Source organism: Archocentrus centrarchus, chromosome 7 (genome assembly GCF_007364275.1).
Source record: "Archocentrus centrarchus isolate MPI-CPG fArcCen1 chromosome 7, fArcCen1, whole genome shotgun sequence".
Taxonomy (NCBI): Eukaryota; Metazoa; Chordata; class Actinopteri; order Cichliformes; family Cichlidae; genus Archocentrus; species Archocentrus centrarchus.
In genome coordinates, this window is record NC_044352.1 from 29,868,974 (window position 1) to 29,885,637 (window position 16,664).

General features: G+C 39.7%; 1 protein-coding gene across 1 annotated transcript in view; it reads left to right on the forward strand.

Moving 5' to 3' along the window:
• chchd6a (coiled-coil-helix-coiled-coil-helix domain containing 6a) overlaps positions 1-16,664 on the forward strand; it is an 85,932-nt gene that overhangs the window by 50,274 nt on the left and 18,994 nt on the right. The window contains exons 7-8 of the mRNA XM_030733673.1: positions 1,316-1,386; positions 13,008-13,143. Coding sequence (XP_030589533.1) covers positions 1,316-1,386; positions 13,008-13,143 — 207 coding nt within the window. The remainder of the gene's footprint in view (positions 1-1,315; positions 1,387-13,007; positions 13,144-16,664) is intronic.

Here is a 16,664-nt window from a genome sequence, read left to right on the forward strand (position 1 = left end):
GCAAATGATTTAATTTATTTCCTGCTTCTCACCTTCATGCCTTCTTGTGCTTCCCGCTCTTTATTCCTGTCTTACCACCTTTCTTGCCTTTTCTCAATTTTCTTTCCTTCCGTGCTTCCAGAACTGGTACAGCTTGCTGGGTAAATATTTGTGGGGGATACAGGGTGCTGGAAGGCCTAAGCTTGGAGGATCAGCAGAGGAAAGGCTGCAGTTGTTGTGGATTAGCTGCTTGTTTTATTATAATGCCACTGTCTGCTTGCCTGGGTTTTGGTACTCACCAGGCAAGCTGCGAAATCAGAAATCACGATTTCTTGAGAAATGTATGAGTAATGCAGCTCATCACTGCTAAGCTTTAGTTCCACTTAAAAAGGCTGGAATCACAAAATATATACAAAATATATCCTTTATGTGAAGGGAATGTTATCCAATTGAAGTCAGAGTTCTAAGTTTGAACTTAGAAGGAAAATCTGGAAAGTAGTAAAGAAAAAGGTCCTACACCAGTGAGGAAGAAATGAAGTTCAGGAAAGTAATTATTCAGTCGTACATGGGCAAAGCCTGAAGAGAGAACCAATCAAATGCAAGTTAGGAAAAGAAGGGCTGCTAATGCAGTAGGAGAAACTAAGTGTGGGACAGTTGTGATGCAGTTCGTTTGCTGTGTCTGTGCTCACAGCGCAGCAGTAAATCAGATATGTTGCTTACATATCTGATTTACATAAAGTAGTTGATGATACTGGCAGCAGCTGCTTAGCTTAGCATAAAGACTTGCTTCTTGATTCTCATGTATTCCTTCGTGATGTTTCTTTAAAAACTCATTACATTTTTTTCTATTTCCCATCATGTTTGGCAAACATGTACTTTCAAAATTATAAATATGTCTCTCTTTGCATTTCCCGTGTGTCAGCGTTACCAAACAGCAGCAGCAATCTAGCCAGAAAAATTCACAGCCTGGCAGGATTGGACAACCAGGGATTTTTTTTGGGGGGGGGGGGGTCGTGCTAATAGTGCTGATAGCACTTGCTAGTGTTAATAGCTGCACCCGCTTGCTAATTGTGGTAATGATGAACTGTTCTGATAGCAAACCGGTGAAATTCTCAGCCCGGCGCAGCACCGGGCAATCAGCCGCTGGCTAGAACCCTGAGTACGGGATCTTCAGCAGCTTTCTTACAAAATGTTCGTGACTGTCAGAGTAACCGTTGTTGCATCTCAGACTCTGATGCTGTATCAGCATCTCAGATAAGCCTTACTTATAATACTGCAGGCACAAATGCACACATTTTACTAATGCTTGTTTGTATCTCCGTGTGTGTCTCTTTAGAATCTGGAAAGATATGAACAAAGCAAAGAACAGTTCCACCAAGCTGCCTCCAAGACAGAAGAAACTGTCAGGTGAGTCAAACACCCTCACACACAGACACAGCTCTTACCTTAACCCTAACCTCGACCCACTTCTAACCTTAATAGTAAGAGCGAGACTGTAAACAGCCCTCTGGTGTCAGAAAGTGAAGAATGTCATCACTCACAGTGGTTCTCACAAAGATAACCATGCAGATACACACATGTACAGTAATCTGGAGTCCAAACATGCATAGATATGGTTCCCTGGAGCCTCAGGCACACACACACGCACACACACATGCACACACTCTGACTCACACGTATCCATGCACACAGTTGAGTACTTAATGGAAATAGATTGAAATATTTTTTTTCATATTTTTAACCAGTTAAATGCATACCCTCGAGCAAACTGACTAATGTGATAAATGTTTTAATTGGCTGCTTTAATTAAGCTGCATCTAACAATACCTTATTTCCCCATCTTCATTTCTCACAGTGGACTTTTAATGAACCACAGCTGGGAAAATGGGAGAAGGTAGCTAATTGATGCCACTGCAGTTTTTTTTTTAAAAAAGATATATATATATCATATAATTTAAGCACAGGTGTCATTTGCATTAGAAACCAGAAGTGAGTTTGCTGTTAAAGGCCAAGTGCTCTAAGTACAGCTAACTTTTAGTTGAAAGCTAGGTGGGCCAAAAAGCACAAGGAAGTTATATTAACAAAGCAGGAATAAACAGGCAGGTAAACAGATGCAGGTGAGGCAACTGTGGCATAATCCACAGTTGATTTAAAACAAACCCAGAAAAGAAGTAAAAAAACTGGGAGCAGACAGTCTGATGGTTACAGAACATTGAAGCTTGGGAATGAGGATGTCAGCCAAACTATGGGGCAGGAGAACCAGTAACAGAAGTTAAATTAGCCAAACTCAGCCTTCAGGACCTTCAGGATGTTGGGCAGCTGGATCTCTATAAGAACAAGTAAAATTGTTTGCTCTACAGCGTTGTGCCTGTCAGAATGAGTTTTAAGGGACTTTTTTTCCTTTTTTTTTTTCCAATCCAAACATCCTATCCTTAGGTGTCAGAAATAAATGAATTGGCTGTATCCTAGCTGTCTAGTCTCTCATTCTTACTCCTTGCATTATTCAACAAGCTTGCAGACTTATTGTGTAAATCTAATGTTCTTCACCATGCTGTTTTTTTTACCTGCTGTTGGTCCTCAGAAATGTTTTAACCTTGGCTTTAAATACGTGTGGAGTGGAGGTGAGTAAACACAGCAAGAAGGCCTTCTTTCATATTTTGGCAGCTAGCAACTTGATTTAGCTTTTCTGAAGGTCTCTATAAATGGTGAACCAGGCTACAAGAGCTAATGTCACATTGAAGCCACTTTCTCCACCTGATGTCTACGTGGTTGTTTTTCATTCCCAAAAAAGGTTCAGACACTATATTCAGAACTGCAAAGGGGGAAAACGCATCAGTCCACTTTAATTTGACTGAACGGTATTGTTTGAAAGCACCCTAAGAACTGAATCTTAACCTTAATACAGATTGAAAGTCCAAAATTGGTTTGAGCTGCTGCTGGTGTACCCACTGATACTGATTTGAGCTGAAATAAGAAGGTTCTGCAGAAATCAGTGGAAAACTTCAGGCAGACCTTGGTTTTAAAAACTCAGTGAGTGAAGTTTCTCTCAGCGCTGAGCTGTGGAACAAAGCTACTGTAAAATAAGATGTGGGTGACTCGTAAACCGCGCAAGCTCCACTGTCCATGTTATTCTGTGCTTTGTATAAGTATGTGTTTATGTGTGCTGGTATGTGTGTGATGTGTTTAATCCACAGTTTAATCCTTGGCTTTGGCTGGCAGCACTCTGGGGCTTGAGGAAGCCAAAGAGCACAGGGCCAGTGTGTCACCATGCTGTGAGCGTGTGTGTGTGTGTGTGTGTGTGTGTGTATGTGTGAATGAAAAAAGAAGATGAAGAGAGGAAGAAATTCTGCAACCTGTAGCGCTCTAAAATGTCAAACTCAATGGAGCATAATAGAAGAGCCTCAGTAACTTTCCTATCATTCTTGGCCTTTCATCACTTTGCCTTCTTTGTCCAACCCTTCAGGCTTGCCAGTTACAAATTCCATTTTTTTCCCTTCATTTTGTAGAAATTTCTTAGCATATTCTGCAATTCTTTGTACAATAAAGAGTTTTCAAGTATTTTTCACATTGTGTTTATCACACTACCCTTACTTTTACTACTACTTATCACAGGTTGAACTACAGTTCAAGTAGCACGATTGCTTGACCAGCAAATGTTAAACGCTGTAACTCAGAGAAACTAAAGGAAGAAAAGTAATTAAGTTAATATATAAATGATTATAAGTGAGTAGTATGTATTTTAACCATGTTATTGCCACTTTCATTCCACTGCACTGCTGTTTCACAGTGAGGTGTCATAGTAAATAGTGAGGACAGTTTGAAATCCCCTCAGAAATCAGTGGATGACACAGAGATACACAGGATGTATGAAGAGAGGGATCCAGACAAAAGAGACTGATGGAGGAAAAGGGAATGCCGTTCCCCGCTCTTTCATCATAGACCAGCGAGATTACTGGGCAATGGGGGGAGTTAATGGCCCTAGTGAGGAATCGAGCCCCGTTCTGTGAGTGCACTGTTATGTTTCACAGAGACATTGCTACAGGAATGACCCCAGATCCCATTGTCATCATTGGCATCTCTCAGACAGTTCAGGCTAACATGGATACACCAGGGAGAGGCAAAGAAAGAGGCCGACGGATCGCAGCTTTTTATTAACAACACGTTGTGCTACCTCGGTCAGACTACTGCGAAGGACCGTTTCTGTAACGTTCACGTGGTGTAGCTGCTGCCACATTACAGGCCAACAGATGTGTCACGTACCATTCTGGATGTTGTTGTCTGTCGCTACATGACTTCTGACTGTGAATCCCAGTTCTTCCTTGTATTTTTCTGTTGTGTTTGTTGTACTTTTATGTGAACTTTTGAGCACTGAGTAACTCATACAAAACAAATTCCAGTCAGGGATTGTTAAAGTTGTTTCAAAATCAAACTCTATATACACAGGCTTAATCCAATACATGTATACCAATAAAATGCACAAAATACATTAGCTGAAAATCTAAGCTCACCACACATTGGCACATAAATGTATAGAAAAACTGTCTAAATATTGTTTCAGTAGTTGGTGATAATAGCTGCAGTTTGCTAAAGCAGAAAGTAGACCTGTGTAATAGAAGAGTTTCTCAGTTAAATTTGCAAGAAATAATAAGAATCACTGTTATACACCAAGTTGTTAATTATTGTCGACCCGGGCCCCCATCCTCCCACTTCCCCCCAACTTCAGGTTACGACATTTTCATTAACAGTGTTATACAGTTTTGCAATTAGTGTTGAAAAACCATCAGTTTTACCATCCTAAAGCTGCAGTGGTGGCGGGTCATTTACTAAACTAGAGTGGGATTACAGACAGTGAGAGAGAAACTGAGGTAGGGTCTTGTAAGAAGAGTCAGTCAATGGCTCGCAAATTAAAACAGATTTCAACAGTAGTTCAGAGCAGTTCAGCTTCATGACTGGTGGACCACATGTGGCCCATCTGTTTTCCAACTGCCACAAAAAATATATCAACGTATAAATAAATGATGTCTCATATCAATGGCCTGTGGCTGCAGACTTTTCTTAAACAATATCAGTGCTCTGAAACAAATACTGATGTAGAGATTGATTATAGTGTCTGATATCCACTTAGAAGAAGAGTTTTGTATTTTCTAACCTGACAGGCTTTTTATGCATTGGCTGCAGAATTAGAGTGAAAGAGACATTAGGATGAAAACAGCCGTCTTTTTTAGTCTCGAGACATTTTGTGTGTAAAGTGTGATGGTGACAGCCTCCTCTTCAGAGTTTAAAGTATTAGAATGGGAGCGAGATGGAGACAGACAAGACATATACCCACATCAGACCACTCAGGTCAATATCCAAGGTATTTTAACAAGGCCAGCTGTCTGTTACAATAGTAGCCCAACTAGTCTTAATAGCCACCCTTTGTCAGATTCTTCCAGCATGTGTCAGAGTGTAACAGAGATCACTCAGTTATAAGGCTGAAAATTGACAAGTCAGAGTCCAGATAGAAGAAGTCTAGTTGGCAATTGTTGCTGTGCTGCAAGAGTAAAGCCAATAAAAACATGTTTGGACTGCAAACAGATGTATACCAACCTGATTTTGAATGGAAATTTTAAATAAAGTCAAGATTAACAAGTCGGCTGCACAAATCAGTCCCACTCAGCAAAATCACATCACAAGACTCCTACACATCCATCTGATAAATAAACACTCACATTCACACCTATGGGCAATTTAGAGTGACATATTAACCCCAGTAATTGCATGTCTTTGCACATATATATATATATATATATATATATATATATATATATATATATATATATATATATATATATAATATGCAATCTTAAACCTTTGCAAACAGCAGACGTTTATTATAGAGATCTTGTATTGCATCCATCAGAGCAACTGCAGCAACTTAAGTGAAATTATATTGCAATATCGTTAAAGGACTGGCAAAAGTAAGAGGAGCGAGGTACTTTACCTCTACTTCAGTGTTTACGAGAGACAAAGTGAAGTCTGAGTACTACTATACAGTGGACCCTCTCTTCTGGGTTATGGTTGTGATAGAAAAGAGGAGATGGGAGAGGTTGAGTGAAGGAGTATAGAGAAACAAGATAGGGGAGAATAGCATGTGTGCCCTGAGTCAATTGAAAAGCTGTCAGGGTGCAGGTGCCTACAAGCTACAAGCTAGAGATAAGAGGCAACCTTTTCTCTCTAGCTGTTTTCCTCTTCACCTGTCCTCCTCTCTCTTTCTTATTATCATCTTTTTTTTTTTCCACCACCACACTGGGTATTAATCAAATCAGTAGCAGTAAAGCAGTCGGAGTAATTCAGACCCTCCGCCGTGTCAAATGCAAATCCCCTCCTCAGCAGATAACCTGTTTACCTCACATTCTATTGTCGCCTCATAAATTGTCATCACAGTAGGATTTGTCCAATGGTTAGCACATTTTTGCTACTGGAAAACAGTTTTAAGTCTGTTTTAAAGCTAATGAACAAAGATTAGATTTGGACCATAATGGAAAGTTTCTATGTAGCCTTCTATCGAACCCTTGGCCATCACACACACACACACACACACACACACACACACACACACACACACACACACACACACACACACACACACACACAGACAGTTTCTATGTAGCCTTCTATCGAACCCTTGGCCATTACACACACACGCGCGCCCTTTCTGACAGCTGTACAGGTAGGGCTTGTTTTGGAGCTGATAGTTTAGCCTTTTTCACCATCTTGGTGTTGGGGCTGACTGAGGAAATGCAGGACCTGCAGTTTTTCTATCACAAAGTTGGAGTTTGTTTAATTTTTGTCAGAGGTTCTCAAACTTTTTCCATCATGCTCCACTTCACTGGATGAAATATTTCCACACCCCACATGAAGCGAGGTCTGGGGGAGTCCACCTTTGTGGCAAAGCCACACGATGGCAAAAGATGGTGAAGAATTTCACTAGTCACTACCTGCTATTGTATGCTAATTTCCTTTTTCTGCCATGAGAATTAATCCGATGTTCAACATTTGACTTTTCTCCCAGGTCGTTCACACCCCTCAGTTTGAGAAACACTGGTTTATGTGCAGCTTACTTATGGTCAAACCACAGCATTTCAGTCGAGTTGAGGTCTGAACTTCTTTCCTTTTCCAGCCATTTACTTGTTCCATCTTTTTTAGCTGTTATACATCTTCTCTATTTATTGCGTCCTTTTACCTTAAATATGTTGTTTGTAACATGATCATTAAATCAAACATTTATTCACTCATTTATTGCCACTGTGCCTTTTGTTCAGAAACAAAAATGCATAAAATTTGAATATAGCAGGTTTCTTGAATTAAACTTAACAAATATTAAAAAATAAATAAATCAGTGAGCATAAATAACATAAAAATACAAACTTTACCCACAATACTACTAAAGACCTAAGATGTAATTTGAAGGTAGAGTGCCTTTTTCGATGTCAGCTAAAACATGGGGTTAGAAATCTACAACGTCCTGGTTGTTGTGAGACCCAAGTCATGTGTAGTTTCTTAAACAGGGAGCTCATTTTAAAGCGAATAGGTGAACTTAAACAGAGCATTTGAACACAACTTTTGTAACAACACAGTGTGATCATTGTGCTGTTGCATGATCCAGTTTGGGAAAGCTGTAGTTGGCAGACAGATGGCTTCACATTTGACTCTAGAATACTTTGGTGTATAGAGGAGTTCATGGTCAACTCAATGACTGCAAGGTGCTCAGGCCGTGTGGTTGCAAAACAAGCTCAGTCATCACCCCTCCACCGCCGTGCTTTAACAGTTAGTGTGAGGTGTTTGTGCTGATATGCTGTGGTTGGTTTTCTCTGTGCATTACCGACAAATTTTGCCTGCTTTGGTCTGTGCAAAGGATGTTGTTCCAGAAGAAGTTGTGTGGTTTGTTCAAATGCAGCTTAGCAAACCTAAGCTGTGCTGGCGTGTTCTTTTTCAGAGAGAAAGGGTTTTTATCCCTTCAAAGCAAGCATGCTCAGTCTTTTTCTAATTGTACCTTCATGAACTTTAACATTTAACGTGCTGACTGAGGCCTATAGAGCCTGACATGTAGCAGTAAAGGTGAACTTAGTTTTTCAGAGGGCTGCATGGAGTGCTGTGAAAACTTTTTTCACATGATTGTATATCCATAAACCTAATCTATTTTTATGGCTCTGCAAGTGAGTAAAGTAATGCTTGCTTTAGTTGTATTTTCTTTTGTTGAAAGTGAATTCTAGTAAAATTAGCAGTGAGACCTATTGGGTCATATTAGTAATGTAGATGCTGTCAGCTAAATTTATTATCATAGTTTAGTTATTTTTTTTGGGACATCACATGACATACTATGGCTATAATAAGAAGGTAATGATAGTAGATTAAGAAACTATAGTTATTTTCTGTTACTTGGCATTGCAATTGTTGCATCAAATTTGGAATCTGTCCTGCATTTGTGGTGGCTATCACTCAGGAGGTAGAGCAAGTCATCTACCAGTAACAAGGTTGTTGGTTTCATCCCTGGATGCTCCAGTCTGCATGCCAAACTGTCCTTGGGCAAAATACTGAACCCCAAGTTGCTCTCCGATGCATTCATTGTAGTGTGAATGTGTGTCAATGTTAGATAGAAAGCACTTAGAATGGATGAATGAGGCATGTTGCATAAAGTGCTTTGAGTGTTCAGGTAGAGTAGTAAAGCACTATATAAGAACCAGTCCATTTACCAATAGGAAACCCAACGAATGGTCATGTCTGAGTAAATAAACTTATGTCATTGTTTGGATTTCTATTTCTTTGCATAAAATAGGACTAGCACTCTAGCACACACTTAATAACGAGCCAGATCTTTTGTTTTGTTTTGTTTTGTTTTTTTTATTACAACCCATGTCCCTGGTGTGTCTGCTCATATGTAAGGTACTGCAGTAAGTCAGTACATCACAGTATTTGATTCGCTCCATTTTTCCTCCTCACATGCTTATTTGTATGAGATGTTAACACGATTTTCTAATTACTTGCCTGAAACGCATTAGAGATACCAATGCTTTGTAGTTGACAGGATAGAAATAAAATGGTGCACAGGACAAACAATGCTTCATATGTATAGCCAAAGCCATTAAGGAAAACACAAAAACATCACTCTTAACTCTGAGAGAAGCATGGTTTCGAGGCGATAAAAGCATCTTCCTTATCAGTCTCGTAGCTTTCCCAGAGGCTTTTGTAGTTGCTGGCGTGTTTTGTGTCTCTTCCGTTTTCCAATTTCTCCCCTTTCATTTCTCTCCCTCTCTTTGTCTTGGTAAGCTGCGTGGTCCAGAAGTCTGAGGCCTCTGTGTTCTGCCCGCCTCCGCCTTCGCTGCCGGAGATTAAAAATAATGGGCAGCACCATTAATTAAGCGACTAATCTTGCTGTTTATGTTTTGTCATATTTACTGCTCACAGATGCGTGGAGTACTCCCCCAAAAAATCGCTGCTTCCACACACATTAGAGTGCTTTTGCAGCGTACACACAAACATTAACAACAACAACCCCATACATGGCTCAGCGGGCTGTCAGAGATGCCACTTTACCTCATTCCAGCTAAAAAAAAAAAAAAAGAAGCCCCCTCGAACTCCCTCCCCTCTTCTTATTTATTTATTTCCGTAAGCGGCTCAGTTAATATTGTTGATTTAAGACCTCACCTTCAATTTGGTGTAGCATGTGGACAGAGCTTTAGCTTTTGCTGCAGCTGAACCAATTTTCTGCTTCAAGCGCCTTTAATAAACCACGTAGCACTATCAGGAGGCTTTGGCTTCCCTGATGAAGGCCATTTATTTCAAATTAAAGGAGAGTTCCTTATCTTTGGCGGCCTCAAACGGAGCAGGAGATAAAGATGGCATGCTTTGGTGTCGTACTCTGTTGTTAATAGTGGGACCAAAAAAAGGAGGGGGGGGGTGAGAAAGTAAGAAAGGAGACGGAGTTGGAGAGAAGATGAAGAGTGGGAGAAGAGCGATTAAACAGGAGAGATAAACCATTGGAGGTTGTTTGGGGGAACTGAGTAATCTGATAGGCTGTCATCTTCTTAAAATGGGCTTCTAAAAGAAAGCCAGTTGATGCTTCGTTCAGTCCCTTCCATCGTTTTATCTCACTTCCTGTGTTTTTCTCTCCATCTCTGTTCATTTTCCTCTTTAACCTCTATCACCCTTGCGCAGATAAAACTCAATCATTGCATCCAGGATATTTTTCCCGATGATGGTATTTGCGCGGGGATATGGATATGCTGTAATTGAAACGATGGGGTCAGCTCTTCTTCATGAGTCAAAGTCAAAAAGAGCCTTTAAATTGGCTTTCAATTAAATCTGGTGTTAAATGCTCCTCGTAGAGAAAGTGTGCAGGGACACAATGGAGATCGATGTGTTGGCATGTAGGGGTGTGTGGTTTACAGCGTACTACGACGTGTGTGTGGGTGTGTACATGTGTGCACGTGCCTGTCTATACCTGCGCAGGCGTACATAACTTGCTTGTCTCTGCTTCAATCAGTCAGAATCCATTACTGCGAGGCACCCAGGCAACAAGCCTGTCGTAGTTAACAATCACACAGACAGACAAAGACAAATTATAATACAGCCCACATATCAAATTAAACATGGCTAATTCAATCTCTCAAAGCACACTTTTCTGCTGTATTTGATCAGAATGATCCTACCCACTCAATTAAGTCTGATTTAGAGCTAATTGTATGATTCGCAATGAAGCACGTACCATACACCAAATAGGTTGTTAAAGATGTTGGCGTGAGTCTAGGTGTGAATTGTTTTTATCACGTCTTGCTTTATTCTCACAATTTTGTTCTTCTTCTTTTTTTGTTTTTTAATAGGAGTTTTTGTTCTGGTCTAAGACACATTTAAAAAAAAAAAAAAAAAAAAAAAAAAAAGACATCTTCAGCCCATAGCAGCAAAACAAGTTTGCAAAATGAAATGCTATAATTTGTTGTTTGGTATTTTTTGTGTATAGACTGAAAAACCCTTCTTTGTTATTGGAAATTGGTAAAGCATCTGAGCCCTTAGGAGAGCTCCTAAGGTGAAAAACTGTCGGGAGTCAGGAGAAGTACTTTTAAGTGGCCTAAGAGCTTCTAAAGCAGTGGAGAAAATGGTGGAAAATGTAGAGCTGCCAGATCACCTAAGTGCGTTCCACTGCTTTTTTCCCCCTCTAAGTGAGGAAATAGAATATTTGCAATTTGCATAGTTCAGTTATTTCTCATCCTTTAAGTGTATGCCATGCAAGAGAGCCAATAAAAAAATAAGTAAATAAACTTGCTGCAAAGCTGCCATATTGATGTTAAAGTTGTGTTGATTGATTCACGTTAGTTCATGAACTGAATTCAGCAGAAAAGTGATTTTTTTTTTTTTTTTTTAAACCTCCAACAGCAGAGATGAAGCTGGACAGACGGCTAACTTTGTGCAGTCTGCCATCTCATGCTGTGGCCAGAGTTGACTAATGTACAAGATGGGATCAAAATGTTCAGGGAATCATCTGATAAAAATTAAAAAGCTTCCCTGACTTAACTCTGCTTCAAGATCATTTTCTCATGCATGTCCAGACAGCTTTCAGTGCAGCCACTATTATTAGAGCGCTCAGCGGAAGTCCTGTTCCCTGCTCCATATCCAGAGGAAATAAAAAGAGGTGCCTGACAGTAAGACAATATGAAAGCTCCCTAATTGCGTGTGTGATCTCTCCGTGGATGGAAATTTGCGACAGACCAGAGACCCCACTGCTGCACTGTTTCATTTCTCCAATTGCCAAATATGTCAGTGTTGAGATCACTTTTATTTCTGCTGTTACAGCATCATAGCAGTAGGTCAGGGAAGTGAGCACAACTCTAATGAGATTGACCACAAACCCTGAATGATCTAACCTTTCATTAGTTTACTGTCATGTAGTCTTTCTGCGCTTCACAAACTGGGAACAATCCCAAATGTCCTCCTCCCCTCTCCTAACAGTTATTCATCATGGATGTCTTTAAGGATGCCGGGATGCTTTGTAAATAACCTTTATCTTTGCAGGGGTTTGTCTGGGGAAATGTTCAGGTGAAGTTCTTAGGAAAACTCGCTTTTTAAAAAAAAAAATAATAATAATTTCATCAATTGGAAATGCTCTTTGCTAATAAAAGCATTTTGAATAAGGAGCACTTGGAAGAACTTGGATTTGTCTGTTTACTTTGACTCGATTAGAATTTTGTGGTTAAAGGACAAAATTACTCTGACCTCCCAAATCACATTTTTAGTCAAAACTTTTTTTTACAAAAAATCACACGTTAACTATGACAAAACTTCACACAAAATATATTTTGATGTCAGACAGTATTCAAAATGCCAAGTGTGATATGCACATCATAATGTTCTGCAAAAATACTTTTTGTGGCCAGTATTTCAAACTATAACTCAGGACCATATTTCTGAATTGTGACACTCGGCTTTGGTGGCCACGCAGTGAATTCTGGGATCCAGGTGGCCTGATGAATTTACAGCAGGCAGTCATTCGGTCAACTCTACTCGGTCTGTGTCTACCAGCACCTGCTTATTGCTCTACTTCGTTTACCAGCCTTTGAGTTAGTGATCAGCAGGTTTTTGGAGCTTTTCTGCTACAACAGACAGTCCTCTTGGATACTTACTTGTAAACGTTCAGATGCAGTTAATGTATAATTTTAGATTTTAAATGCCTTTTCTTTCAGCCTTTTTTTCCCCTCTAAATCAATCAGAAATGTTAAGCTGATATTTTTTTTTCTCCTCAAATATGGACCAGCTTTTTCCTATTTTCCTCTTTCTGTGAGGAGCTGACTTCATGTTATACTAATGTTCATGTTAACTTCATGTCAACTAATCAGAGCCAAATTGATGAATGAAACTCTGATCTACAGTGAATGCAAGACTCAGAACAAACGGTGTGATTTTTCTATAAGCCTGAAGTTACTCTGTCAGTAAGGAATGGAGGGGCAACCTCACTGCTTTTTCACTCCACCTCTCTTGTTTGTTCTCTTTTGCAGGGCTCGCAGTACAGCAGCAGTGTGTCCTGGCCTGCAGGCTCAGATTTTATCCTGTTACAGGGACAACAAAGACCAGACCTTAAAGTGTTCTGACCTGGCCAAAGAATACATGAAGTGCATCAATGCAGCAAAAAAGGTGAGAGCTTTCAACAAATCTTGGAAGGCTACAATGGCGAGTATCAGGGAGGATGTGAACAGTTAATAAGTCAGAAAGCTAAAGCTGAAAACACAAATCTGAGATTTTATTCCAAGTTGCGAAGACTGCTTTCTAAAGATGGACAACGTTCTAGTTGATGGCGTTCTACCAAAAATAAGAACCTGCTCCATGTGTTGAAGAAACAAGGGCCAGAAGACTCCATTCTGAATGGAGGATTTTGAAGAGCAATATGATGAAAAAGAAATAAATTCTGTTTTTTCCATCATATTCTGAAAATTATTCAGGAGGAGTTAACAGCAAAAAAAAAGGAAGGGGGGGGATCAGTTGGCAGGGATGCTGTCACCTTAAATTTTCACATAGAGAAATCATGTTTTTAAAAACAGCCCATAGAATATCTGATGTAAAAATATGAAATCCAAGTTCTCCAGCAAGACTGTCTGTGTTTTCTAACAACCCTGAACAAGATCACTTTCAGAGGCAAACACAGTTTTTGTTGCCATGTTGTTTCTAACCCTGAAACGCCAAATGTGTCACATTTAATGTGTTTTTTCAGTGTGATTTCTTTCTTTTCCCCCCTGAAAAATCTGAATAAATTGCACAATAAATTTAATAAATTGCACAAAATGCCAGATGTAGCAAAAATTATACAAATTAAGTCATATATGCAAATTGATACTTTAAAAAAAAATTGTCAGAATGTTCATAAACACTTAAGTTTAAAAAAAAAATTTAATTTTCTGGTAATTATTTCATTTCTCAGGCTTTACGGGGTTAATCTCGATTCTTTTAGAGGGACAAATTAAAGCAGGCGAAGGAAAGAAATCCGAACGCAGGCTGTAAAAGTGAGTTTAGCGTGAAAATGTGTTTTGATCATGTGTAAGGATTTATCTTTTTTATGAAGTTGGGGGTGTAAAATAACAGCACTGAAAATTTGAAGTGGCAGAAAGAAAAATTACAATAAATAAGTCATTAACCTTAAAAAAAAAAAAAAAAAAAAACCCAGTGTAATCCCCTCGCTGTGAAGGGCTTCCACGGTAAGTGAACAAAGGTGATGTAAAGAGTAACTCTGGAGTGTGTCGGCTGCAAACAGAGTAACAGATGTTCTTTTGGTTGCTGCAGGAGCAAAAACAATCTTTAATGGTCAGTTCAGGGGTTTTTGGAAGTAGGGCTATAGGAGTTACTTTTCAATAGTTGATGTGTTACCTACAGTGGATGGAAGCTCAGCAGTGTACAGCTGAGCCCTGGGACACCACCTAAACCACCTTGATTTAAGCAGACGTCATATTTGAAACATTTCCATTGCTTCTCTTGCCGTCAGACAGCCTTTGAAACTGAAGCCAGTTTCCAAAACAATAATTTTAACTTGCAGAACACTACCGCCAAGTGACTTAGGTGTTTTAACGCAGTAATGAAAACACCAGAGTCACACAATACCGCAAACAAATGAACAGATCGAGCATGTCCTGTTTTCTGCAGGCGAAAATTACTGTTTTTGTCAACAGTCTGATGGCTTTAATGAGACTTCAGGCTTCAGTTCCCAGTATAAAAGGACTGTCTGACCAGAAAAAGCCATGAAAAAACTTTTAACTATAGCCTTCAAATAATCCAACTTAACACTTTAATGCAGTCCTGTCATCTAAGGAAGTGAAAACCCAGGGGGAATATTTGATGGTGGTGTCCCTGCAACAATAGAAGAAACCTTAGACTTTGCTTGGCCTACGTGGCAAATTTTATCATTAACTTTGATTTTCTGCCCAGAGGCCAGAAAATCCAAATTGCAATGCTAATAAAGCCGCTCTGATGTACATATTTTTGTGCTCTGTTGTCAGACAAAAGCATAAAAGAGTGACAGAAATACATGCCCTTTAACTACATCTCGCCTTAATTGCATTTTTTTTCCAAGCAGGGGTGCTTACTGTTATATTTCTGATTTTCTAACTCCAACATTGACAAATTCTCCATGCATGTATGTCAAAAGGGAAGTGGCTGTGGTGTAAATTTATTTTATGGCTTTTTTTTTTTCATGTGAAATAATTGCTCATGGAAAAGTTAGAAGCAGCAGACGGTCGTCTTCACGTCTGATTAGCTGCCTTGCCATTAACTAAATTTACCGCAAAGATCCCACTGAGGCTACTTCTTTTTGTCACTCTCAGACCGTTACCTTAGCCTTCAGAACTGCTTTAATTGTTCATGGCATAGATGCAATGGATGGAAACGATTTTGGTGCATACTGACACGATGACGTGACACAGTTGCTGCAGATTTGTCGGCTGCACATCCATGAATCTCCAATTCCATCGCATCCCAAAGGCTTGAGGTGTGGTGACTGTGGAGGGCGTTTGAGTGCAGTGATGATTTGAGCTTTGTGACATGATGTGTTATCCTGCTGGAAGCAGCAGACAGTAGATGGATACGCTGTGATAATAAGAGGATGGACAGCAACAGTACTCACGTAGGCTGTGGTGTTTAAAAGATGCTCAACTGATACTAAGGAGCTCAAAGTTTGCCACGAAAATGTTGCCCACAGCATTACACCACCAACAGCCTGAATCGCTGATACAAGACAGCAGCATGGAGCTGTGCTTCAGTGTTGTTTACATCAGCTGTAACATTTTTTCCAATCTTCTGTTGTCCAATTTTGCGAGCCCATGTGAATCGTTACTGTTGCCTTTCTCTATCAGCTCAAAGTAGTCTGGCCATTCTCCTCTGACCTCTGACATCAACAAGGCATTTTCACCCAAAGATCTGCCGCTCACTGGGTATTTTCTCTTTTTCGAACCATTCGCTATAAACAGATCAGCAGTTTCTGAAACTCACACCTGCCCGTCTGGCACCAACAACCACGCTGTGTTCAAACTCTCTTAAATCACCTTTCTTCCCCATTCTGACGCTCGGTTTGAACTTCAGCGGGTCGGCTTGACATGCATAAATACACAGAGCTGCCATGTGATTGGCTGAGTAGATGTTTGTGTAAACAGTTGCACAGGTGTACCTAATGAAGTGATCAGTGAGTCTATGTGGGACCTTTCAAGTCATATATTTACCTTGATAGTATGTATATTAAACTTGCCAGTGAATTATGTGTCTTTGAATCTAAAGAAAATTTAATGAGGTGGTTGATTTGATTTCTAGTCATCAAGGGAGGGTCATCCAGGTAGATGCAGCAATAATGTCTGCAGAATTCTGCAAACCTACACTGCAGACACCGACTGTAAATAAGATTATATAGTAGTGAGGATGGCTTTCATAGGCTTTTCAGTGTTTGTTTTGTTTTAAGCTCTTTCTTTCACCCAGCCCCTCATCACAGTAAAGATGACATATTTTATGTAATGCTGGGATTATAAGTAAACCTGAATGCCAGATGCTTATCTTTTGAAATGCTGTTTAGCATTACACGTAGAACATCAGGGCGATTTTTTTTAAGCTGGAAGTTTCAAGCCAGACCTAATTACCAGTTATGCAGTGTTACACTGAGCTCCTCAGATTTTTATATATATATA